The 24,993-nt window shown below is 42.9% G+C and overlaps 1 protein-coding gene across 1 annotated transcript in view; it reads left to right on the forward strand.

Annotated features, from left to right (window-relative positions):
- Positions 1–24,993, forward strand: part of LOC122539252 (insulin-like growth factor-binding protein-like 1) — a 79,829-nt gene that overhangs the window by 52,371 nt on the left and 2,465 nt on the right. The window contains exons 2-4 of the mRNA XM_087980012.1: positions 11,858–11,967; positions 17,937–18,053; positions 18,850–18,967. Coding sequence (XP_087836138.1) covers positions 11,858–11,967; positions 17,937–18,053; positions 18,850–18,967 — 345 coding nt within the window. The remainder of the gene's footprint in view (positions 1–11,857; positions 11,968–17,936; positions 18,054–18,849; positions 18,968–24,993) is intronic.

Genomic DNA, 24,993 nt, shown 5'->3' on the forward strand with positions numbered 1-24,993 from the left:
AGGAAGGGTCACTGGACTCGAAAGGTTAACTCTGTTTTCTCTCTCCACAGAAGTTGCCAGATGTGCTGGGTTTTTCCAGCAATATCCGGTTTAGTTTTCTGACTCCCAGCATCCCCCGTTCTTATTTTTGTTTAATGATTATCTTTCTGAAATTTGCTCACCTGCTTCTCACATGGGAGAAAAACTGAAATGCACCTCCCCACCCCATGTTGAACTACTCTACTATAGAAGAATAACTAGAATTTCACATTGATTTTTTTAAGGAACATAATTATGTCAAGGGTTTGTGATATAGATGTGATGTTGCCTTCATAATTGTAAATCAAATATTAAGTTGTGCGTTGCATCGCTTGCTCTGCAACACACACTGAAGAGTTTTTAATTTGTATATTCAGAATTATATCTGCTTGTCTATGGATAATGTTTGCTCATGAGCCTTACAGAAGTTCAAAGTCAAGGACCCTTTGCACTGGGGCTTTAGTGAGAATTCATGTTGGCTTCCACAGCTTAGTCATAACTAAAGTCGAATTGTCAGGACTTAAAAAATGTGGTCCAAAAGGGCTTGTTTCCTTTTAAAGCACTGTGGAAGGATATTGTTTTGCTCCTAGTGGATAAGGAGATATTTACACCATCTTAGTGATGGTTGAGAGAATGCTGTGTGACAGTAGGGTCAGCTAGGCTTTCGGAGCTGACTTGAGAACTATGGTACACAAGAGAAAGCGAGGACTGCAGATGCTGGAGATCAGAATCGAGAGTGTGGTGCTGGAAAAGCACAGCAGGTCAGGCAGCATCCGAGGAGCAGGAGAATCAACATTTCGGGCATAAGCTCTTCATCAGAAACCTGATGAAGGATTTTTGCCCGAAATGGCGATTCTCCTGCTCCTCGGATGCTGCCTGACCTGCTGTGCTTTTCCAGCACCACACTCGCAACTACGGTACACTGTTCATCTGCAGCTTCTTTGGGTCCAAACTGGTACACTGCACTTGGTTACACAAGGTCCATCTCTTGTATTACGATCTCCAACTAGTTTCTAGACCAGGCCATACCCTATTCTTTGTTTTGGAGGCTACCTACTAGCAGCTGATTGGAAGCTCTCATAGAGTCTATCCTCACTCTGAGGTAGGGGCAGTGGGGACATGTCATACAATATCACCCCAGAAGGTCACTTCTAAGGTGCACTTTGTATTCCTGTTACTGAGTTGTGAGAGCCTCATCAGAATTCCCCGTCACATGCAATGTAATCTGTCCATGTCCCATTGTAACTCCCTGCTACTTTTGACACATATTCTTAGCTTTAAGAAGATTTTTGGTTCATAGAACCATAGAATTCCTTTAGAGTGGAAGCAGACCATTCAGCCCATCAAGTCCGCACCGACTTCCGAAGAGCACCCCACCGCTTCACAACCCCCTACCCTATCCCCATAACCCTATATTTCCCCTAGCTAATCCACTTAGTCTGCATGTCCCTGAGCACTATGGGCAATTTAGATGGCCAATTCACCGAACCTGCACATCTTTGGACTGTGGGAGGAAACCAGAGCATCCAGAGGAAACCCACGCAGACTCAGGGAGAATGTGCAATCTCCACACAGACAATCGTCCGCAGCTAAAATCAAGCCTGGGTCCCTGGCTCTATGAGGCTGCAGTGCTAACTACTGACCACCGTGCTGCCCATTGTAAATGCTTTTGAAGAAGGGCGGGTGAGATGACTTCTTGAACTGTTTCAACTGATGTGTAGGTACAATCACAAAGCCATTCAGATGGGAGATCCAGGATTTGGACCCAGCAACAATGAAGGAATGCCGATGTAGCTCCAAGTCAGGGTGATGTGTGACTTGCAGAGAAACTTGCAGTTAATGCTTCTCCCTTGCTTCTGCTGCCCTTGTCCCTGTAGGCAATAGAGGATGGTAATGGCTGTCGAGGGTTATGCACTGAAATGTATCTGCTGGTTGTTTGCTAAAGCATGTACACCGATTGTTCACTGAACTGCGCTATATTGTTCGGTTGTTCAAATGTTTTTGCAGAGAGCCATATTTGGGGGGATCTGTGGTTGGTTCAGCTCTTCACTACTTGGTACAGGTTAGCATATAAATTAAGTCCAATTTGTGCTGCAAATATTTGAAATTCAGAATTCTTGCAGTGGATTGTGGGAGCACCTCATTGAGCTCTGTTATGGTGCTGCAGTGAGTGGGAGTAGGTTGTGCCTTCATTAGGCCAGGAGTTAAGGTTAACTATACTCCACACTTGGCAAATACTGAAAGCCATTTTTATAGGGACTATTCCACTTAGCGTAATACAACTTTCTAAAAACCATGACATACGTTTTATTGAAGAAATTCCTAATAGATAGCACAACCTTGTTATTCTCACCCTGTTAGATGCATTCAGAACTGTATTAAAATTACCATGTTGGCATAAGCTCAATATAGGTAATTGTGACTACTGCAGAGTCCTTGTGAAGAGGAAGTCCTGTCTTTTCACTGAGCATGTCATTTATCTGGAGGTATGGTAGCGTCACAGTGCTAAATAGGGTGAATACAAAACAAAACTACCTGTTCAAAACCTGAGCATCCATGAGACACTGTTGATCATTAGCAGGAGCAGAATTGCACATAAGCACAATCCAAAGATGAGCAGGTCAGGTGAATTTGCCATGCTAAATTACCCATAGTGTTAGTGTATTAGTCAGGGGTAAATATAGGGTATGGAATGGGTCTGGGTGGGTTATTCTTCGGGGTCGGTGTGGACGTGTTGAGCCGAAGGGCCTGTTTCCATACTATAGGGAATCTAATCTAATCAATCTGTAACCGCACAGTCCAGCATATCAATCATTTTCTACCATTAATATCAAGCTGGGAATCAATCTTGGTTCAGTGAAGAGTGTAGGAGGACATGCCAGGAGTAGCATCAGGCATCCGTAAAAGTCGAGCTCAGTCTGATGAAACAATAAGACAGGACTATTTGTGCCAGATAACAGAAGTAGCATGAAATAGACAAGGCTAAAATCTGAGCTCTGTCATCCTGCCTTATCCCAAGTATGAATGGTGATGAAGAATCAAACAATTTTCTGGAGGAAGAGAACTCTCAAAAATCCTCATCCTCATATGGGTGCAAAAGACAAGTTTGAATCTTTTGCATTCATCTTCTGCTGAAGATGCCAGATGGATGATCTGTTTCAGCCTCCTATTGAGATAACCAATCTTCAGCCATTCAATTCACTCTCCATGATATCAAGAAGAAGTTGAACTGACTGAATGGACCCTTATAACATTCTGGCTATCATGCTGAAAACTTGTGCTTCAGAATTAACCGCCTCCTGAACCAATCTGTGCCAGCACAACTGCAAGACTGGCATTTATCTGACAATATGGAAAACTGCCCGGTTATGTCCTGTCTGCAATAAATAGAACAATTCAAAAGCAGCAAGCTATTAACCCATCAGCCTGCTGCCAACTGTCAGCAATGTGGTGGAAGGTGTCATCAACAGTGCCATTAAGTAGCACTTGCTCAGCAATAACTTGCTAAATGACGCAAAGGCTGGATTCCGTCAGGGCCACACTGCTCCTGACCTCATTTCACCCTCGATCAAAACATGGATGAAAGAACAGATCGCAACAGGGTAGGTGAAATTGACTGCCCTTGACATCTAGGCAGCAGTTAACTAAGTGTGGCATCAAGGAACCGTGTGGGTGGCACAGTGGTTAGCACTGTTGCCTCACAGCGCCAGAGATCCGGGTTCAATTCCCGCCTCAGGCGACTGGCTGTGTGGAGTTTGCACGTTCTCCCCGTGTCTGCATGGGTTTCCTCCGGGTGCTCCGGTTTCCTCCCACAGTCCAAAAGATGTGCAGGGTCAGGTGAATTGGCCATACTAAAATTGCCCGTAGTGTTAGGTAAGGGGTAAATGTAGGGGTATGGGTGGGTTCGCTTCGGCGGGTCGGTGTGGACTTGTTGGGCCGAAGGGCCTGTTTCCACACTGTAATGTAATCTGTAATCTGAACCCTGGCAAAATTGAATTCAGTGGGAATCGGTGGGGGGGAACCCGCCACTGGAGTTGGCGCCATATATTGTACAAAGGAAGATGGCTATGATCAGAGTTCCCTCTAATTTTCTTTCCAGCTGCATGAACCTCTGAGGTCTATGCAACAGCGAGTTCTGGAACCACAAGTCAATGCTGCAATCAGTATGTCAAAGCCAATTACCACGCAAAGAATACTGGAGCAACTGTGTGTGTAGCCACAGAGGGAACTTTGGCAATGATTCTTGAAGTTGAATCATCTCGGTTTCAGGGCCAGGCTATAAGAGGTTTTTAGGCTGTTTCCTATGCCCAATCATCTTCAGCTGCGTAGTCAATGACCTTTACTCTATCAGTCAGAAATGGAGTTGTCACCTGATGATTGCACAATGCTCAGTACCATGCAGCACCACCTACAAGCCACAAGTTGGGAGTCTGATGGAACTTTCCCCACCTCACTGGATGAATGTGACTCCAACAAAACTCAAGAAGCCAAACAGCACACAGGACAAAACCGTTCTCTTAATTGGCACCCCGACCAGCAAATTAACCATTCACACTCTCCACTGCCAATGCACAGGTGGTAGCAGAGAGTCCTACCAACAAGATACACAGTAATAACTCACTAAGGCTCTTTCAAAAACATATTCGAAACCACAAACTGTACCACCTAGAAGTAAAAAAACATTCTGCAATGAAACTCCACCATCTGCAAGTGCCATAAAGCAACGTGATCTGAACTTGTTTCACTGTCTGCTAGGTCAAAACTCTGGAACTCCCTCCCCATCAACACTGTACCTCCTGCCACATGGACTCACCATTACATACTGATGGGCAATTAGGAATAGGATACAAGTTCCATTGTGGGCTCTTGTGACTTACTGGTAGTGTCCCTACCTCTAGGGATCAAGTCCTACCTGCCTCAGATATGTCATAATCTACCTGAACAGAATGTCTACAAGTTCAGTTGAGCTATTTAGAAGGGACTAAATATGTTTAACTGAAAATGATGATTGTGTAAGGTTGGTGACTGGGTTCATTCAGGAAGCCAGTGTAAATAGAGTGGACTGAATGGCCTCCCTCTATGCTGTCCTCATTCCTGAAGAAGGGCTTATGCCCGAAACGTCGATTCTCCTGTTCCCTGGATGCTGCCTGACCTGCTGCGCTTTTCCAGCAACACATTTTCAGCTCCCTCTATGCTGTGTCAATTCTATGAAATACTGGCATTGCTAGAGACACTCTCAACCCATGATAGGCTTAGTTCAAAATTATTTTTTTCTGAGTCATGTGATATCTCATTTGTATTTTTTCAAGTTGTTTAAAGTAGGTAGCTTGACTCCTCCCCATTACAAAGGGGACTTCACACAGAATAAACACAGGCTTTTTGCCAATGCAAGGCAGCAGGCTGCAAGTGCTAAATTAGTGATGGTGAAAGCATGTGACAGCTGTCCCTGTCTTGTGCCAGTGCCTCTGGCTCCCTGTTCATTGGTTCGAGTTAATTTTAAACCGGTCAGCTCTATGAGCAATATCTACCAATAGGGTGAAAATAAAGGGATATAACCTATAATCTGGACTTTGTGGGGTTGCATAAGTGTCCTATTCTTCACGATTCTACATGGAAAATTACAGCATGATAACAAAACAGAATATCACAGGTGATTAGGAGCTTGAGAGAGGTAGGATTTGGGCAGCAAAGTTCTGGATGAACTGAGGTTTTTGGGGTTGAAGGTTTGGACGCTAAGCAGGAAGGCAGTGGATTCATTGAGTGTGGAGATAATAAAATCACAGTCAAGGGTTTTAGCAGATGGTGTGAGTAAGAAGTGGAGATGGTCAGTATTACAGTGGTGGAAGACGCAATTTGATTTATTGCTGCCACATGTACCTAAGTATAGTGAAAAGCTTTGTTTTGCAAGTAGTACAGGCAGATCATAACAAACAAGGACGTACAGATCATAGGGTGCTTGGACAGAGATTTGAGTACTGGAGAGGACGTGAAGTTGGATGCTTAACTCAGGGTCAAATAGCTGAGGTGACCAAGGAGAGGGTGAAATAGTTGGTATGGGAATGCTTTTTGTGATGGGGTTAAAATCAATGGTTGGCTTTCGATCCTAAACTGGACCACTTTAGGGTGGCACAGTGGATCAGTGGTTAGCACTGCTGCTTCACAGCGCCAGGGACCTGGGTTTGATTCCAGTCTTGGATGACTGTCTGTGTGGAGCTTGAATATTCTCCCACATCTGCATGGGTTTCCTCTAGTTTCTTCTCATAGTCCAAAGATGTGCAGGCCTAGGAGGATTAGCCATGGGAAATGCAGGGTTACAGGGATAGAGTAGGGGGGTGGATCTGAATGGGATTGCTGTTTGGAGGGTTGGTGTGGATTTAATGGGCTGAATGGTTGGCTTCCATATTGTGGAGTTCTATGAATTCTATATAATCACAAAGCACAGGCATACTGAGGCAGTTGTCCCTTCTAATCCATCTTTCCATGCAAATTGATGATCCCCCATCACTGTCTAAATGTCTCCAAATGATGTGAGCTTTTGCCTCCAGTACCTAACTGTTCCAGGTATCAATCTAAATGTATTTGAAGTTGTGCTTCCTGACAACTATCCTGGATCCTTCTTTGAATTGTGGCATTGTTGAGGGGTTTATTTTCCAGTGGCAAAACAGCATCAAGTAAGCTTCTGAAAAAAATACTGCCTCTCTACAAAACTAACTGCTTCTGTGATGGTCTGTCTAAAGGCCACTCCTCTGCATTTAAATGGTGTCAAGAGTGAAGAGGTGGTGGGTGAGGAAGGTTGGGTGAGCAGGCTAACCCACTGTCCCATTTTCTCCCAAATATCCATCCTAGATAATTGCATGACTACATTATATGGTAAGACATGCATCGAGCAACACATCAATGAGGTGCATTGATTGGCTTCTTCATTGTCATTTCTTTGTCTGTGCATCTAAGCCATTTGGGGGGGCAACTGGGGACTGCTGACTTAGGATTTTTGCTGTTAATTTTGGTCATGTCTGCTCAAAGTTTGGTTTTACACTGTAGAAAAGGATTTTGCAACAGAATTAGGAGCTTTGAGCAGCGAGTATTAAATAGGAAAAATGCTGATAAGTAGGTTAATTGGAGGGCGGAGAGAGTTGGCTGGGAATGGTCACTAAAGAACATTAGAATGGATTACTTTTATCTATTTATCAAAATGATTTCTGGCTCCTTGGATATTGAGCAACTGGATAGGATTTTGTGCATGTGTATTCCTGTTGTTAATTAAAGGCTGCTTCAGGAAATTGCTTTGCTATAAAGCGTTGTTTCAGTCGTTGTGTGCTCCTTTTTAAAAAAGCATTGCTGCAGATATTGCCTTCTTCATAATTTTACAGATGGAGTATTCTGAGCAGATGGCCCTTGACAGATCACTGTGAAATATAAAAGCTGTATGATCAAAATCTATGTGTAGTCTATGGGGGGGGTCCAGATTCCCTGCAGATACCATAGGCTCGCTCATAATTGAAGGGTATTTGGCAAATGTGCAATTACCTCCTTTAACAACACTCTGCTACTTCATTAGTAAGAAGATTGATTTACTGGAGACTTCATAATAAGCTCCAACAGTGTCGTTAGGCGAGCAGTTTTTTAAAGACCTCATTAGGCCCTGCTTTATTACATGGTAAACTCTACCACCTACATTTCTGCCCAGCGACATCCAGGTCAAATTTTCTTTGTACTTCTGAACTGAAAAGCATTTTAAATTGGTCTGCCATCTAATTTACAGCAGTAACTGCCTGGATTGCATTTACGTTGCAGGATTTCAGTGCTTTCAGCAGCCTGCTGTCCCTTTGTGACGGACTCAGTTTTCCCCTTTAAGGATGCTGTGCTGTATTTATCTGTTCCAGCTACACATGGCAGAGTGGAGAAAAACAAAGTGTTGTGATGCATTTTCAAAATCATTGGGCCTTGAGGGGGCCAGCCAAGGTTAACCAAGCCTTTGTGGGAATGAGGGGACGAGAGCTCCCAGCTTAAGGCCCCCTTCATATGGTCATGTAGCAATCTTTGTGAACGGTGGACACAGAACTCCCATAGACATTGCTGCAGCAGTCTGTTTGTCATGCTGGGACTCATTCCCAATAGAATTAGATAGGGTGACAAAATTATGAAACTTTTCAGACCCTCAACTGCTTGAGAGCAGTTACAAACCAATTTTGGCTCCATTCCAGTATTGTGCATTTTTAGAGATTTGAAGCAGACTCCTGATTATCTGGAATGACAGTTAATAGGGAGTGGTTTATTGTGTCTGGTTAGACAATCAAGTGATGGTCAAGGTCACTATTAGTGTACAATCTTGTGCTTTTATAATGCAAATATATGCTTTTTTTTTACCTCCCCAAATGTATGTCAAATTGTAAATGGCTACATTGTACAGTTGCATTCCAAGGTTTCATACAGATAACAAGGTCTTTTTCAATTTTTTCCTGAAAGGCATTTCTTTTAACCCTGCCTGTCTAGGAGCTAAGTAAAAATAGTCAATGTGAGAAGACACCGATCTCACTGCCTTCCTCTGGATTGCCGCCTTAAATTATTCCTGTCAGTAGGTGAGAAGGACAACTATCTGCTGATCTGTGGGTCCTCCGTTCATTGACAGACCAACTCTGATGTCAGTGGGAGCAGACAGCAGTTGTAACTAAAGGCCAGTGCAGGGAAGTCATTGTGACAGGAGTAGCCAGTGCCTGCAGAAAGCCTCCAAACTCCAGAAAAATCTCTGATATCTCTCCTCTTTCCATGATGGTTATGCTTTCTTCCAATGGCACATCCAATCGAATATCTGAATGGTGAGAGCCACTCTTGTGGGTTCCCTACAGCAGTCCATTGTCACCCAAGCTCCCCATCACCAAGGAACTGGGGCTTCCTGTTGGGTTTGAGCAGGGGAATAATTTTCCAAGTGTCTCAATGGGAAGGGCCAGACAGATTGCCACTGCTTCCACCTCCATACACGCTTCTTCCACTTGGAGTGAAAATCAAGAGAGAAAAAAAGTTGAATTTAAATAGCACCTATTCATATTCTCAGGACATTTGGTTCATAGCCAATTAAATGTTTTGGAATTGTACTCAAAATTTAACGCAGCAGAACTCAGCAGACCCAAGGGCATAGCCTTAGAATAGAGGGAAGACCTTTTAGAACAGAGATAAGGAGAAACCTCTTCAGCCAGAGAGTGGGGAATCAATGGAATTCATTGCCACAGAAGGCTGTGGAGGCCAGGTCATTGAGTATATTTAAAACAGAGATAGATAGGTTCTTGAGTATCAAGAGGATCAAGGGTTACGGGGAGAAAGCAGGAGAATGGGATTGAGAAACTTATCAGCCATTATTGAATGGCAGGGCAGACTGGATGGGCTGAATGGCCTAATTTCTGCTCTTCTGTCTTATGGTCTTATCATCTAACTTCCAGTCCTTGTGACTAGCTTTCATAATGCACAAATTCCTTAATAAAAAGGTGGCTCAGTGGTTAGCACTGCTACATATCAGTGCCAGGAGCCCAAGTTCAATTCCAGCCTTGGGTGACTGTTTTTGTTGAGTTTGCATGTTTTCCTTATGTCTGTATGGGTTTCCATCAGGTATTCCATTTTCTTCCCTCAGTCCAAAGATGTGCAGAATAGGTGGATTGGCCATGGGAAATGCAGTGTTATAGAAATCAGTTGAGTCTGGGTGGAATGCTGTTTGGAGGGTCATTGCAGACTTGATGGACTGAATGGCCTTTTTCTGCACTGTAGTGATTGTATAATTGCCTCAAATACAAAACTGAAATGCAACACTGAACGAACAAAATTTAACAAAGGGATCAACTACTATGCTTGACACACTTTCTATCAAATATTGCAACCTGATGTTCAATCAATAGGTAATGTTTTGTAAACAATATGTATGTGCATGTATACATACTTTGACAGGGACTGCAACCTTTCCTTTGCTACCTTTGACAGTAGCAATTCACTGAAATGTTACAGTGCTATTTCTTGGGTGTTGTGGGTTTCTGCCACAGTTTGCAGTTGAAGGAACGCTTGGGACAGATCACTGAAACCAGAACTCAAACACATTGGTTTTAATCAGAGAAAAGAACAATCAATTCTGAAATTCAGAGCATTTAATCAATTTTAAACGATTAATGTCATCCAAAATTCTGAAGTGTAATACAGTCTACTCAGACAGTATGCTTCTGAACACACTCTAAAATTGATTGGCAATGACCTAGTTGTGTTAATGAATCGATTCCAGACCAGGCAGGCAGTGTGTTTTAAGCCAGTTACATGTGATGCTGAAGTATAAAGGTACCCATCTTGCCTCCAGTTACTCTTTCAGTGCAATAGAGTCAGTGTAGTGTTTTCAGTCAGCAGTTGTATGTGTGTGTAATGTACATTAACATGAGGAAGCACAGAACCTGTACAATGCACAATTCTGTCATTTTGTAACACAATAAATAGTGATGTTAATGGATTTTAAGACCGCTGTCTCACCCAGAACCCGATCTTCATTAAGAAAAGAAAATTCTGGTGAAACTCAGCAGATCAGGCAGGTCTGTGGACAGAAAAACAGAGTTAATGTTCCCAGACCGATATGACTTTTCTTCAGAAGTCAGAAGTTTGTTTTGATTTGTTATGTTATATGTTATGTTATGTTATGTTAGATGAGCTTCATCTAGGGCAGTCCTCAGAATATATCATATTGGCAATGATGTTTGACTGAAGAAACTATGTGATGTTGGCATCTCAGTCTTTCCACAGATGAAAAGAACTGAAGCCAAGAGCCCATCCCTACTGGTATTTGGTGGATTTTACTTTACTTCATGGATATTCCAACGTAACCCAAACTAACTGAACGATTACACTGCAGTCTGGTTCCTGATTGGGCAATATTATAAGATTGTTCCAATAACTCAAAGGTCGCCTAATCCCGTGAGATCTGCTAAATCCCATTCCAGCAAGTACATGGGCACTGTTTTGTTTTTGTTATGCTAAGTGCTAATAGTACCAGGAAATAATCAGAGAAACAAAATGCAAAGCCAAGGTGGGAAAGGACTGTGTCTCCATTGGAAGCACACCAGCAAGGAACATAAGAATAACAGCTTCCTGAAGAAGGGCTCTGCCCGAAACGTCAATTCTCCTGCTCCTTGGATGCTGCCTGACCTGTTGCGCTTTTCCAGCAACACATTTTCAGCTCTGATCTCCAGCAGCAGCAGTCCTCACTTTCTCCTAGCTCATTTGGCACCCACCAAGTCTACTCCTCCATTCTAACTATATAATAGGTGGTCATATCTTGGGCCCTTTTACACATACTTGATACATATCCCTGAGTTACCTAAAAATCTACTGGATCTCAGTCTTGCAAATTTCAAATGATTTGGCATCCATATTTTCTGCTCAACTTAACCTTGTTGGAGCTATCAACAAACTTGGGATAGAAAGACTGATTGGCCTCTGATCAGATTGAAGAATTTTTGATTTACATGTATTTAAAACCCATGTCACAGGTCAGATAGGACCCCTGAATGGGTCATAGCATGGCCCAGGAGCTGCCTGCTGGACAATCCTGTTCTAAAGGGAAGAGTTCTATAATGATCCACAATATTGTGTAAAATATTCCTTCCTGATTTCACTCTGAAAGTAAGTGCAATGTCAGCCAGCAGAGGGAGTAAATCGTTTACTTTGCTCTCTGAGACATTTGCCAAAAAGTAGGAAATAGCAAGATGAAAAACTTTACAACCTGAACTTTGAACTGCTGCACTGGTAAGGATCAATTCAGTCCAAAACATTTCCTGTTTCTGGAATGTAAATGTTTCAATTATTTGCTTTTTCACAGCTCCTATCATTGTACTCACACCAATCTCGGTCCAGAATGTGACTGGTGCTCAAGTCTACCTATCCTGTGAAGTGAAAGCTGTTCCAACTCCCATTATCACTTGGAGGAAGGTAGGACAGCAGTGCAATTTGCCTCATGTCAATTCATTTTAGTACATTCATCCATGTGAAGGACTCAGATAATGAAAGGTTCCAACATAACTTTATTGTTGCTGAATTTCATCTCTACTAAAGAAAATACTTTGAAGGTTTTATCTGCAAAACTTTGTTTTTGCTTTCCAGCATTGCAAGTTCTTGAGTTGTGAAATCATTCATGTTTCAGTGTGGGTTCATCTGTTCAGATAAATTCAGGCCAAGCCAAACCACAAGGTGTATTGTAGAACAATATTATTAACAATTTAGACCTGATAATAGAGGAGCAAATCTCTTTGCCTGGATCTCTTTTAGTCCCAACCTGCAAGCAGAGTCTCTATCACGTGACTGCTGAGGTCACAGCTACTTCATTGCACAATGGAGGTATGTCTGGGGTAACACTGGGATCAGGCAGACAGATCCCAGCAACGCATCGGTGGTTGTTGGCGTGGGACAGGGCTTGAAAGATTGGCTGGGGAAGGGCAAAAGGTGAATTTGGTGCATTTTACTCCAGTGGGCACAAAGGAGCCACAAAGGAGGATCCCTGGCCCCCTTCCCCACCCCAATCCCCCACTCCAAACCACCACTACATCACCCATTGCCTATCGCCAGCCCGTGGAGCTGACGTTGGCAGTTTCCACATGCAGTGGACATCCCCCTGTATGTAAAATAGTGGTGAGGTAAGAGGAATAAGGACCTTAAGTGATCAATAATTGGGTAAAGTATATCAAAAGATCCAAGTCTGGGTGGGTAAAAGTTCTCCAATCCCTCCCCAACCACCCGCTACCACTCCCCCCTGCTCCCTGACTCTCCCCACCAAAGAATTGTGGGACAAGATGGAGGTAAGTGGCAGGAAGAGCATACTCTGGCATATAAAATTCAACCCATACAGTCTTTAACTAGACAGAAGTCAATACTGAGACAGACATTCAAGTCTTATACAAAGACTGTTGTCCAATGTTCTGTCCCCCTTGAATTTCACATTCACTTTTGCACTGGCAAGAAGCACAATGAGAGAGTCTGGTAAGATATTTAGCCAAATGGTCACTTCAGGTGGCAGCTAAGAGCCATCATGCTGGTATATGGGGGACTGCAGGCACAAACCAGACTGGGTAAGTTCAGCAGCCCTCCTTCTCTAAAGGCTACTCACCAGGTTGTTGAATTATATTTTTCCAACCATCTGACAGCTCCATTGTTATTTTCACCGACACCAGCATTTTAATTTCTGATTTATTTCAGGAGCTGCTATTTAAAACCAATTAAAATTCACACATTGCTATGGCAGGAGCTGAAGCCACATTCTGTGGGTTATTAAATCTAGTAACATAGATTTAACATAATCTAGCACAACACAGGCCTTGAGGTCTATCGGCCAAAGATGACCGGTGATGACTAGGATGGCACAGTGGCTAGCACTGCTGCCTCACAGTGCCAGGAACCTGGGTTTGATTCCAAGCTTGGTGACTGTGGAGTTTGCATGTTCTCTGCTTGGTTTTCCGCCAGGAACCCTGGTCTCCTCCTGTGGTCTAAAGTATTGGGTCTAAAGTCTGGGCTGGATTTTACACACCAGGAGTTTGCATGTTCTCTGCATGGTTTTCCTCCAGGAGCCCTGGTTTCCTTCTATGTTCCGAAAACATAGGGATTAGCTATGCTAAATTGCCCATTAGTGTGCAGGTTAGGTGGATTAGCCATGGGAAATGCACGGTTGCAGGGATTGGTTTGGAGGGTCAGTGTGGGCCGAATGGCCCACTTCCACACCATAGGGATCCTATGTCTGTGCCTTTTTAGGTGCTGCTCTGTTCTCAGAGATTTAGCTCCTGATGTTCTTTGTAGACAGCTTTTATTATCAGGAGATGTTTTCGGCCTTTGCAATCTGCCCTCTGGAGGTAGTTGTTGGCTGGTTAATGTGCAGTTCCACTGTCAGACATTCACCTCTCAGATACTATGTCTAATGTTGCCGATACAGATTAGAAATTGTTGGATAAACTCCTCCTCAGTATTGTGTCAAAACATTCTTTGGGAAAAGGATTACAATCTGTGAAACACAACAGCAGGACCTCTGGTAGTTATGAACAACTGAAATGGTATTTCATTCTGAGGGAAAATAATTCTACGTCATAAGCAGGAGTTTTAGTCACAGTTGGTAGTTGGAGAGAAACCAAGTTCCCAGACAAGAAAACCAAAAGTCAGCAAACTAAGAAGGTGCCAGATCATTCATGATTCGGAGATGCCGGTGTTGGACTGGGGTGTACAAAGTTAAAAATCACACAACACCAGGTTATAGTCCAACAGGTTTAATTGGAAGCACACTAGCTTTCGGAGCGACGCTCCTTCGTCAGGTGGTAGTAATGAAGGTGCGACGCTCCGAAAGCTAGTGTGCTTCCAATTAAAACTGTTGGACTATAACCTGGTGTTGTGTGATTTTTAACCCAGATCATTCAGGTATCTTACATTAGAACAAAGGATATTGGGAAATATTGCCTTTGATGTGAAATATTTGCAAGCTCATGAGCTAGACATATAATTCTAACCCATTTTTAATTTCCATTAAAGGAAGGCTGAGGGGGTGACCATACAGAGGTTTATAAAATCATGAGGGGCATGGATAGGGTAAATAAACAAGGTATTTTCCGTTGGGTGGAGGAGCCCAGAACTAGAGGGCATAGGTTTAGGGTGAGGGGGAAAAATATAAAAGAGACCTAAGGGGCAACTTTTTCACACAGAGGGTGGTGCATGTGTGGAATGGGCTGCCAGAGGAAGTGGTGGAAGCTAGTACAATTGCAGCATTTAAATGGCATCTGGATGGGTATGTGAATAGGAAGGGTTTGGAGGGATATAGGCTGGGTGCTGGGACATGGGATTAGATTGGGTTAGGATAGCTGGTCGGCATGGACGATTTGGACCAAAAGGTCTGTTTCTGTGCTGTATGTCTCTATGACTTTACGACTGTAAGACGTGCAAAAACAAATGGGACAATCAATGGATGAAATTTTGCGCATTTTATCACAGTGTTCACAATATCACAGAAAAAGACATTGAAATTGAAAGGGTTTCATTTGAAAATTTGCAAAAAAAAATCGATGTGGTGTAGCATATCCTGGATGAGAATGTTTGCTGCTCAATTTAGAAGGTGGAGCGGCACAAGATTTTGGCTGTTACCACCACACAGCTAAATCTGGCCTTAACTTCTCATAGAATAGTCACACAATCAGTAACCCCTGGATAATTTCATTTAATAACAATTCTATAGGCTGCTTTTGGAATACTGCACTCATTTCTGGCCTCCCTGCTTTAGGAAAGATCTTATAAAACTTGGTACGGTTCAGAAAAGATTTACAAGAATGTTGCCAGGGTTGGAAGGTTTGAGGGAGAGGCTGAATAGGCTGGGGCTGTTTTCCCTGCAGCGTCAGAGGCTGAGAGGTGACCTTATAGAGGTTTATAAAATCATGAGGAGCATGAATAGGGTGAATAGTCAAGGTCATTTCCCTGGCATGGGAGAGTCCAGAACTACAGGACATGGGTTCAAGGTAAGAGGGGAAAGATTTTAAAGAGACCCAAGATGCAACATTTTCACACAGAGGGTGATGCGTGTATGGAATGAGCTGCCAAAGGAAGTGGAGGAGGCTGATACAATTACAAAATTTAAAAGACATCTGAATGAGTATATGAATAGGACGGGTTTAGAGTGATATGGGCCAAATGCTAGTAAATAGGACTAAATTTACTTCAGATATCTGGTTGGCATGGACAAATTCAACCAAAGGGTCTGTTTCCATGCTGTACATCTCTATGACTAAATATAAGAAGTGCTGACAGAATAATATCTTTGATACTTGTTATATTTTGTGACCTTTCATTATTTTCTTTACCTGAAAAGATTTGGAGTTGGGTTATGTTTAAGGATTGAATTTGAAATGAAAATGAATTTTGCACCAGTTTAAAACAAGCATTGACAGCAGACATCGAACATTAAAAGAGGATGACCAGTTTATAAAACACAATCTGTTTCAAACTTATGCAAATAATAGTTTATTTTACTCTAGCTGAGCCCATTGGCGAGCGTGGCCCCTCCTCATTTTGAGAATTGCAAGAGGTAGTTTCATGACTCCAAGAGAAAAAGTAGACAATTTAATTCACTAAATGAAAATGATGTTTCAGCAACAGCCTCACCACTGTCCTGAAATTAGGCATTAGAGTAATAGCACATAGAAGCAATCTTTTTTTAATTAAATACAAAACTGCAACTTACAAGCTGAGGACCAAAACTGGAAACTAATATATGTATGAACATCTTCTGCTGTTCATAAAATTACAGAATTGTTATTGTGCAGAAGGAAGCACTTGGCCTATCTTGTCCACGCTGGTTTTCTGCCATTTTAACTTAGTGCCCATCTCCAGCCCAATCCCTTTAACCCTGTTTCTATTTAAATAAACATCCAATGCTGTTCTGGAATGCCTCAGTTGAACCTACTTCCACCACACTTCCAGGCAGTGTGTTCTGGACACCAACTACTCGCTCTGTGAAAACATTTCTTTCTCACCACACAATTGCTTCTTTTGAAATACACTTTAAAGCTGTCCCCTCTAGTTCCTGATCTGTTTCCAAGTGAGAACAGTTTCTCCTCATCTGGTTAACACGCGTTAACATTTGAGGAACAAAGGTAACCATAGGGGCTGGTCAAACTGTAAAAGTGACAAGATTAGGTGGTTTATTATTCCATCCAATTTTTTGAGAATGGAACTGAGATTAGGAATTTGCTACAGCTATTATTTTCTGCATTCCCTCATGATTTGTAAGAACTGGATTTTAATGATTCATATTTGGCTTTGAATCACTAATAGTTCTCAGTCTCTCTCTCTCTGGAACAATGGAGAAGGACCTTTGATGGCACAATTAAAAGGCATGTTAGTCAAGTTGGATGATGAATGATTATAATTTTTTTATCCCTGGACTTTATGATTAGGTACTAATTTTAGGAATAGACTCCTGGAAATTAGGAAAAAAAGACTTAACATTTATATGACATCATTCTGACCTCAGGATGTCCCAAGTATTTGACAAGTAATTAAGTCCAAAGAAGTGAGTCACTGTTGTAAGATAGGAAAAGGAGCAGCCAGTTTTCACAAAGCAATCACCCACAAACTGCAATGATACAGTTTACACACAATCTGTTCTCTTTTCAGTGACTGTGACTGAGAGTTACAAATTTAGCCAAGACACCAGGAATAGCTCCCTTAGCTCTGCTATAGGATACTATATACCAACTTGAGTGGGCAGGGAGACCCTTGTTTTAATGTCTCATCTGAAAAACAGCACCTCTGACACTACAGCACTCCCTCGTTTAAGTGTCAGCTTAGATTTTCATTTGATTTATTATTGTCACATGTACTAGGAACAATGAAACGTTTTGTTTTGTGTGCAGTACAGGCAGATCATACCTTACAAAGTGCATTCGGATAATAGAATTCAATGTTGCAGCTGCAGGGAAGGCGCACAAAGTGCAAGATCAACATTTTTGAGCTGAGATTTTCCAGCCTAAGTCCTCAAGTTGGACTATGAGCCCAATACCTTCTGAGGCAAGAGTGACCAATTGAATTAGGGTAAGGTGCAGAATGTGGGAAATGATGCTGCTACCTCTTGTTTATCTCTAACATTAGACCGTTCAACTGCTGAAGGGCACCAGCACCACTGTGCCCAAGAGATTATCTAAGATGTAATATTAATTTTTAGTCATAAATTGTTATCTTGTTTACATTGTAAATTTTTAAGATACCTTAGCTGGCCAGTACTATTGTCTGAAGTGAATTATCTATATTTTTGGATCAAATACACCTTTCTTTATTGTTGCTACATCTCATTTTGTAGATTTGTATTGTAATGGTTCGTTATTGAGAAACTAGTTGCTTTTATCTTTTCTAATTCTCAGTTGTTTTTTTATTGGGAGCAGGTTACTGAGTCTCCCAAAGGAGTCAAGCTCTTGGAGGAGTTACCTGGCGACCGAGTGAATGTTGCGGTTCAGGTTCGTGGTGGACCATCCAAACATGAAAGCACAGGATGGGTTTTGGTAAGAAAACAGTTTTGAATAGGATGAAATTAGGTGGAAGGAGACAGAGAATACTGAAACAAAGGGACTGGCAAAGTTATACGGTACAGTAGCAGTGCACCACAGAGTTCCCAATGGGATATGTGCTTCCATCAATTCTGACTAATACTTCATGCTAAATCTCAGATCCAAAGAGGGAAATCACACTCAATGGGAGCATGAATCAAAGCTGACTGTGAGCAGTGCTCCCTGCTCATCATCCAGAACTATTGTGCTCACCTTTATGTGTGAGGCGGAATCTAGGAAGTAGGATATAAAAAGTCTACATCGAGACTTCAAGATGAATAAGTTTTGTTACATTTTACTTACTATTTCCATTACAAGACTATTATTGATCAATGTTAATATGCAGTTGTTGAACCTCAGTTTTAGATTCAGTGTTAGTATTCAGATTGATTTGCTTGACCTTCTTCTGCAGAGCTGAAAATGTGGTGCTGGAAAAGCACAGCAGGTCAGGCAGCATCCAAGGAGCAGGAGAATCGACGTTTCGGGCATGAACCCTTCTTCAGGCCTTCCTGAAGGCCTTCCTGAAGAAGGGCTCATGCCCGAAATGTCGATTCTCCTGCTCCTTGAATGCTGCCTGACCTGCTGCGCTTTTCCAGCAACACATTTTCAGCTCTGGTCTCCAGCATCTGCAGTCCTCACTTTCTTCTTCTTCAGAAGTCCATGCATTTTTACAGTTGAACGCCGTTCTTGTTTCTGCCCTTAGGAATATTGTTCAAACTTTTTATTTTCAAAACTCTCCCTTGTAACTCAGATTAATCCACTGACGAAGGAAGATGAAGGTGTCTATCAGTGTCATGCCAACAATATCCTTGGAGAGGCTCAGACAGAAGGTACAATCAAGGTCACGGAGAAAGCCCCTCGAGCTAAAGGTATGATTAACATCCAGGAAATGAGCATTACTTTCCAGGGATGTAGCATTTCGCAAGTCTGACCGTCGGATGTCTGCTGAGATCTGGTCAGAAGTAATACTGCACTGAGTTTACCTTCAGCATCACCAGAGGAGAAAATCCCAGTTCCCACATTTGGAATGGGACTTAGTTACAGCCAGCAGGTATTGTTGAACTGGACATTTTAAGTTTGTTGTATTTTCGCATGAGTTTTCCTGTTTTTCATGCAGCTCAGGCCATATTTCATCTTACTGTCAATGATGGTAAGACTACAGAGCAGCTTGTGCTGAGCTGTACAAGTCCCAACCTCCTACCTCCTATCATATGACAATTGAGGTCACAGTTACTTCACAGCTCTGAGGTTCACCAACATTTCCTTCAACTCTCTCTCTATATGCCACACTAGATTATATGCCACACTCAATTCTACAATAATACACAGCCAGATTTCTCTGGCACCATAACATGGACCAAATTAATGTGCCTGGATTATGGCACATGCTGCAGCAATATGAGTTGGGAAATGAATATAAAAATTGGTTTCTTGGTGCCCTCCTTATGTCTAATTATTGGAAATACAAATCCGTTACTCAAAAGATATTCTGCCCTTAAACAGCAGTTATCCCTTGGTTTTGGTGCTTCTGCCATCACCATCAAACTTTGCTACTTCTGTTGTTTGCCGTGGCTCGTGACCGTGATGATGAGATTCGAACCTTGCCTTGGGATAGCTTGTAAAAGGCCACGGATGACAACTGAGGTTTAAAATGACCCTTCATTGGCAGATAGTACAATACCTGCCCTTTTAACACTGACCAAAACCAACAGCAGAAATCTGATATTTACAATTGTACTTCCCAGTCTCAAACACATTATTAATCCAAAGTCCTGGAGTCATAGAGTCATAGAGATGTACAGCACGGAAACAGACTTCTCGGTCCAACTCGTCCATGCCGACCAGATATCCCAACCCAATCTAGTCCCGCCTGCCAGCACCCGGCCCATATCCTTATCACCCTAAACCTATGCCCTTTAGTTCTGGACTCCCACACCCCAGGGAAGAGACTTTGTCTATTTACCCTATCCATGCCCCTCATGATTTTATAAACCTCTATAACGTTGCCCCTCAGCCTCCAATGCTCCAGGGAAAACAGCCCCAGCCTGTTCAGCCTCTCCCTATAGCTCAAATCCTCCAACCCTGGCAACATTCTTGCAAATCTTTTCTGAACCTTTTCAAGTTCCGATAGGAAGGAGACCAGAATTGCACACAATATTCCTTAAATGGCCTAACCAAATAAAGAATATCATTGACTTAATGAGTAAATAATTTATGATGCCCACAAGAAAATGTTTAGTTTTAACTTTCTTCCCTCAGACCCTTTTTTTAATTTCTTCTCTTTCCTTTCTCTCTCCTTTACTTTTAAATCTGGAATTCTGTGCCTTTCCAATTCTGTTTCTCCCATTCTGACTGTTTTTCCTCGTTACATTCTTTTGTCCCATTTGCTATCTTCCATTATTCATATTTTTTTCCCTTTTTCTATGTCTATGAGTGGGTAGCACGGTGGCACAGTGGTTAGCACTGTTGCCTCACAGCGCCAGAGACCCGGGTTCAATTCCCGCCACAGGCGACTGACTGTTTGGAGTTTGCACGTTCTCCCCGTGTCTGCGTGGGTTTCCTCCGGGTGCTCCGGTTTCCTCCCACAGCCCAAAGATGTGCAGGTCAGGTGAATTGGCCATGCTATATTGCCCGTAGTGTTAGGTAAAAGGGGTAAATGTAGGGGTATGGGTGGGTTGCACTTCGGCGGGTCGGTGTGGACTTGCTGGGCCAAAGGGCCTGTTTCCACACTGTAAAGTAATCTAAAAAAAAATCTAATCTATCTCAGTCCATTGCTTCATTCTGACACGATGAGCAGAGTTTCACAGTGTACACTGCAGACAGCTTGGCAGGAGGGCAGAGGGCTTTAAAATTGGAGCTGATGCCACAGACACAACTTCCAGTGTTTCCCCACCACAACTTTAGGTGTGGCAAGGGGGCCCAGAAGCAAGGTTAAAGAGATTCAAGTCTCCATCCTCCTACTACTGAGGTGAAAAGGGGTAGTTTTCTTTCTTTACTGATGCCACTTGACCATCAGAGATGCTGTTTCTGGAGTCTAGCCTCCCCAGATTTCCTGTTCCTCATCCCACACATTTCCCAGGCCTTTGACCACAAGACATAGAAGCAGAAGTAGGCCATTTGGCCCATCGAGTCTGCTTTCCCATTCAATGAGATCTGATAGTGACTGATCTGATAATCCTCAACTCCTCTGTCTTGCCTTTCTCTGCAGCCTGCAACCCTATTGAAGCTTTTCCAGGGCTGCTTGGTGTGACCCCATTGACCTCTTCCTCCAGCTCCAGTGAAGATCCCCTTTGGGGACTGCCTAAAATCCCAGCAATTGCCACCACTCCTGATGCAAGAAAATGCTAGCCGTTTGATTGGTTGGCAGTGCTCAGAGGAAGAAGTTCCTTACCAGATGCAAGCAAAAGTCTCACCAGAAATCAATTAATACCCCCCTGCCCATCCTTCTACACAAGGCTATCTTAAAATCAGCCATAGACAGCTACCACTAATTTGCCTGCCACATAAGTTATTGATACAGAAATGAAATTTTCATTTTTTGTTATATCCTTTTACTTATTAAGCATAACCCAAACCACAGGCAATGACTCCAGGTGGCACAGTGGCTCAGTGGTTAACACTGCTGCCTCACAGCACCAGGCACCCAGGTTCGATGCCATTTTCAGGTGACTCTCTGTGTGGAGTTTGCACATTCTCCCTATGCTATCCGAGGTTCCTCCAAAGATGTGAAGGTTAAGTGGATTGGCCATGCTCAATTTTCCATATTGTCCAGGGATGTTCAGGCTGGGTGGAGTAGCCATGGGACATGTAGGGTTACAGGGGTAGGCTTTGGGTGGGATGCTCACAGGGTTCACTGGCCTGTTTCCACACTGTAGAGGTTCTATGATTCAATGGAAGAAGGTTCTTACAATAGCTTCTCTTCCTATGAAGAAGCTGATCTGTGTTCACTGGTTACACCCAGAAGCATTCCACTTTAATACTTTCCTTCACAAATTTATTACCGAGACCTGTGGTTGTAGCGTCATAGAGTCAGAGAGATGTACAGCATGGAAACAGACCCTTTGGTCCAACCCATCCATGCCGACCAGATATCCCAACCCAATCAAGTCCCACCTGTCAGGACCCAGCCCATATCTCTCCAAACCCTTCCAATTTATATACCCATCGAGATGCCTCTTTGCTGTTGCAATTGTACCAGCCTCCACCACTTCCTCTGGCAGCTCATTCCATACACTTACCACCCTCTGCATGAAAAAGCTGCCCCTTAGGTCCCTTTTATATCTTTCCCCTCTCTCCCTAAACCTATGCCCTCAAGTTCTGGACTCCCCCACGCCAGGGGAAAGACTTTGCCTATTTACCCTATCCATGTCCCTCTTAATTTTGTAAACCTCTACAAGGTCACCCCTCAGCCTCCGACGCTCCAGGGAAAGCAGCCCCAGCCTGTTCAGCCTCTCCCCATAGCTCAAATCCTCTAACCTTGGCAACATCCTTGTAAATCCTTTCTGAACCCTTTCAAGTTTCACAACATCCTTCCAATAGGAAGGAGACCAGAATTGCACACAATATTCCAACAGTGGCCTAACCAATGTCCTGTACAGCCGCAACATGACCTCCCAAATCCTGTAATCAATACTCTGACCAATAAAGGAAAACATACCAAACACCTTCTTCATTATCCTATCCACCTGAAACTCCACTTTCAAGGAGCTATGAACCTGCACTCCAAGGCTTCTTTGTTCAGCAACACTCCCTAGGACCTTCGAGGAGAAAGTGAGGACTGCAGATGCTGGAGATCAGAGCTCAAAATGTGTTGCTGGAAAAGCGCAGCAGGTCAGGCAGCATCCAAGGAACAGGAGAATCGACGTTTCGGGCATAAGCCCTTCTTCAGGAAGGCTTATGCCCGAAACATCGATTCTCCTGTTCCTTGGATGCTGCCTGACCTGCTGCGCTTTTCCAGCAACACATTTTCAGCATTAAGTGTATGAGTCCTGCTAACATTTATTTTTCCAAAATACAACACCTCACATTTATCTGAATTAAACTCCATCTGCCACTTCTCGGTCCCTTGGCCCATCTCTTCAAGATCCTGGTGTAATCTGAGGTAACCCTCTTCGCTGTCCACTACACCTCCAATTTTGGTGTCATCTGCAAACTTACTAACTGTACCTCTTATGCTCGCATCCAAATCATTTATGTAAATGACAAAAAGTAGAGGACCCAGCACTGATCCTTGTGGCACTCCACTGATCACAGGCCTCCAGTCTGAAAAACAACCCTCCACAGCCACCCCCTGTCTTCTACCTTTGAGCCAGTTCTGTATCTAAGTGGCTAGTTCTCCCTGTATTCCGTGAGATCTAACCTTGCTAACCAGCCTCCCATGGGGAACCTTGTCGAACGTCTTACTGAAGTCTATATAGGTCACATTTACCGCTCTGCCCTCATCTTCTATGCACTTTTATAAAAGGAATAAGGCTGAGATTCAAACCAGGAAACCTTTGTAAGAGTAAGGGCCGGACTATTTCTGCCATTTCAAGGAGATTTGATTAATGTTTAAACTGGGCTTCACTGCCCCCCTGGGAATAATTGACTTTTTCCTTTTCTTAAAAATGGAGGAATGTTAGTTTCTGTCTGTAATTACCTTGTCATGCATAAAACTGTTCGAGAACTCAGCTTTAAAATCTGTGATTTCTGAGGATGTGAGTGCCTTTGGCAAATTGTTAGTTGAGATGGCAATTCTGCACGTGTTCTGTTAAAAGAGGATTTTTTTGCGTTATTGGAGCGTTTGTGGTTGCTGCTATGGTGCACATGGACTTTCAAAAGGTATTTAATACAAGAAACTGGTGTGAAAAGTCATAGCTCATTGAATAAAAGGAATGGATACAAAATTGGCTGAGTGACAGGAAGCAAAGAGCAGTAGTCAATGGATATTTCTGAAGCAGTGGGAATGTTTGTAGTAGAGTTCCCCGGGGATCTTTTTGCTTTTCCTGATATATATGTATTAATATCTAGATCTTGGTGTGCAGGGGGCAACTTCTGAGAATGCGAATCATACAAGACCTGGCAGAATTGTAAACTGTGAGGAAGACAGAATAGAGTTTCAAAGTGACATTGCCAGGTTGGTGGAAAAGCCAGTAGGGAGCAGATGAAGTTCAATGCAAAGAGTCATGCTGAGGTGATGTATTTTGATATAAAGAGCATGAACAGATATTGTAAAATTGTGGTACAATACTTAAGAGGATGGAGAAGCAGAAGGGCTGATGTATATACATCTCCATACATCATTCGGGTTGGCAGGATAGGACAGAGGACAGTGCAGTAATTAAAGCATACAGTATCGTCGGCTTTATTAAGGGAGGCATAGAATACAATGCAAGGAGGTTATGCTGAATTTAAACAAGACACTTGTTAGTTCTAGAGGAAGGAAATGAATGCATTAGAGATAGTGTAGAAGGAACTTACAAGAACTTTTCCAGGGATGAAAAACTTCCAATATGAGAATAGATTGGAGACATTGCAAATGTTTTCATTAAGACCCAGAGGTCTGCAGCAGAGAAAATGGCCCTTCAGACCATGGAGTCTGTGCTGGTCAAAAAGTAGCCACCATAATATTCTAACCCTATTTTCCTGCACTTGGCTCACAGCATTGTCTGCCTTGACATCACAAGTACACATCTAAATACTGAATCAATGTTATGAAGGTCTTTGCCCCTACCGCTCTTACGGACAGTGAGTTCCAGATTCCCACCATCCATCCTTTGAGTGAAAACAAGTCCTTCTCATCCTTTCTAAACTCCTGCCCCTTACCTTAAATCTATGCTTTGCATACTTCTTTGTACATCAATTATGTTCCCCACAAATAACCCCAGTCCATGAGGTTGGTGTGATTCCCTGCTGA

This window comes from Chiloscyllium plagiosum, unplaced genomic scaffold (assembly GCF_037043375.1).
Source record: "Chiloscyllium plagiosum isolate Xiang-an unplaced genomic scaffold, Cpla_swu_hap1 HiC_scaffold_36, whole genome shotgun sequence".
Classification (NCBI taxonomy): domain Eukaryota; kingdom Metazoa; phylum Chordata; class Chondrichthyes; order Orectolobiformes; family Hemiscylliidae; genus Chiloscyllium; species Chiloscyllium plagiosum.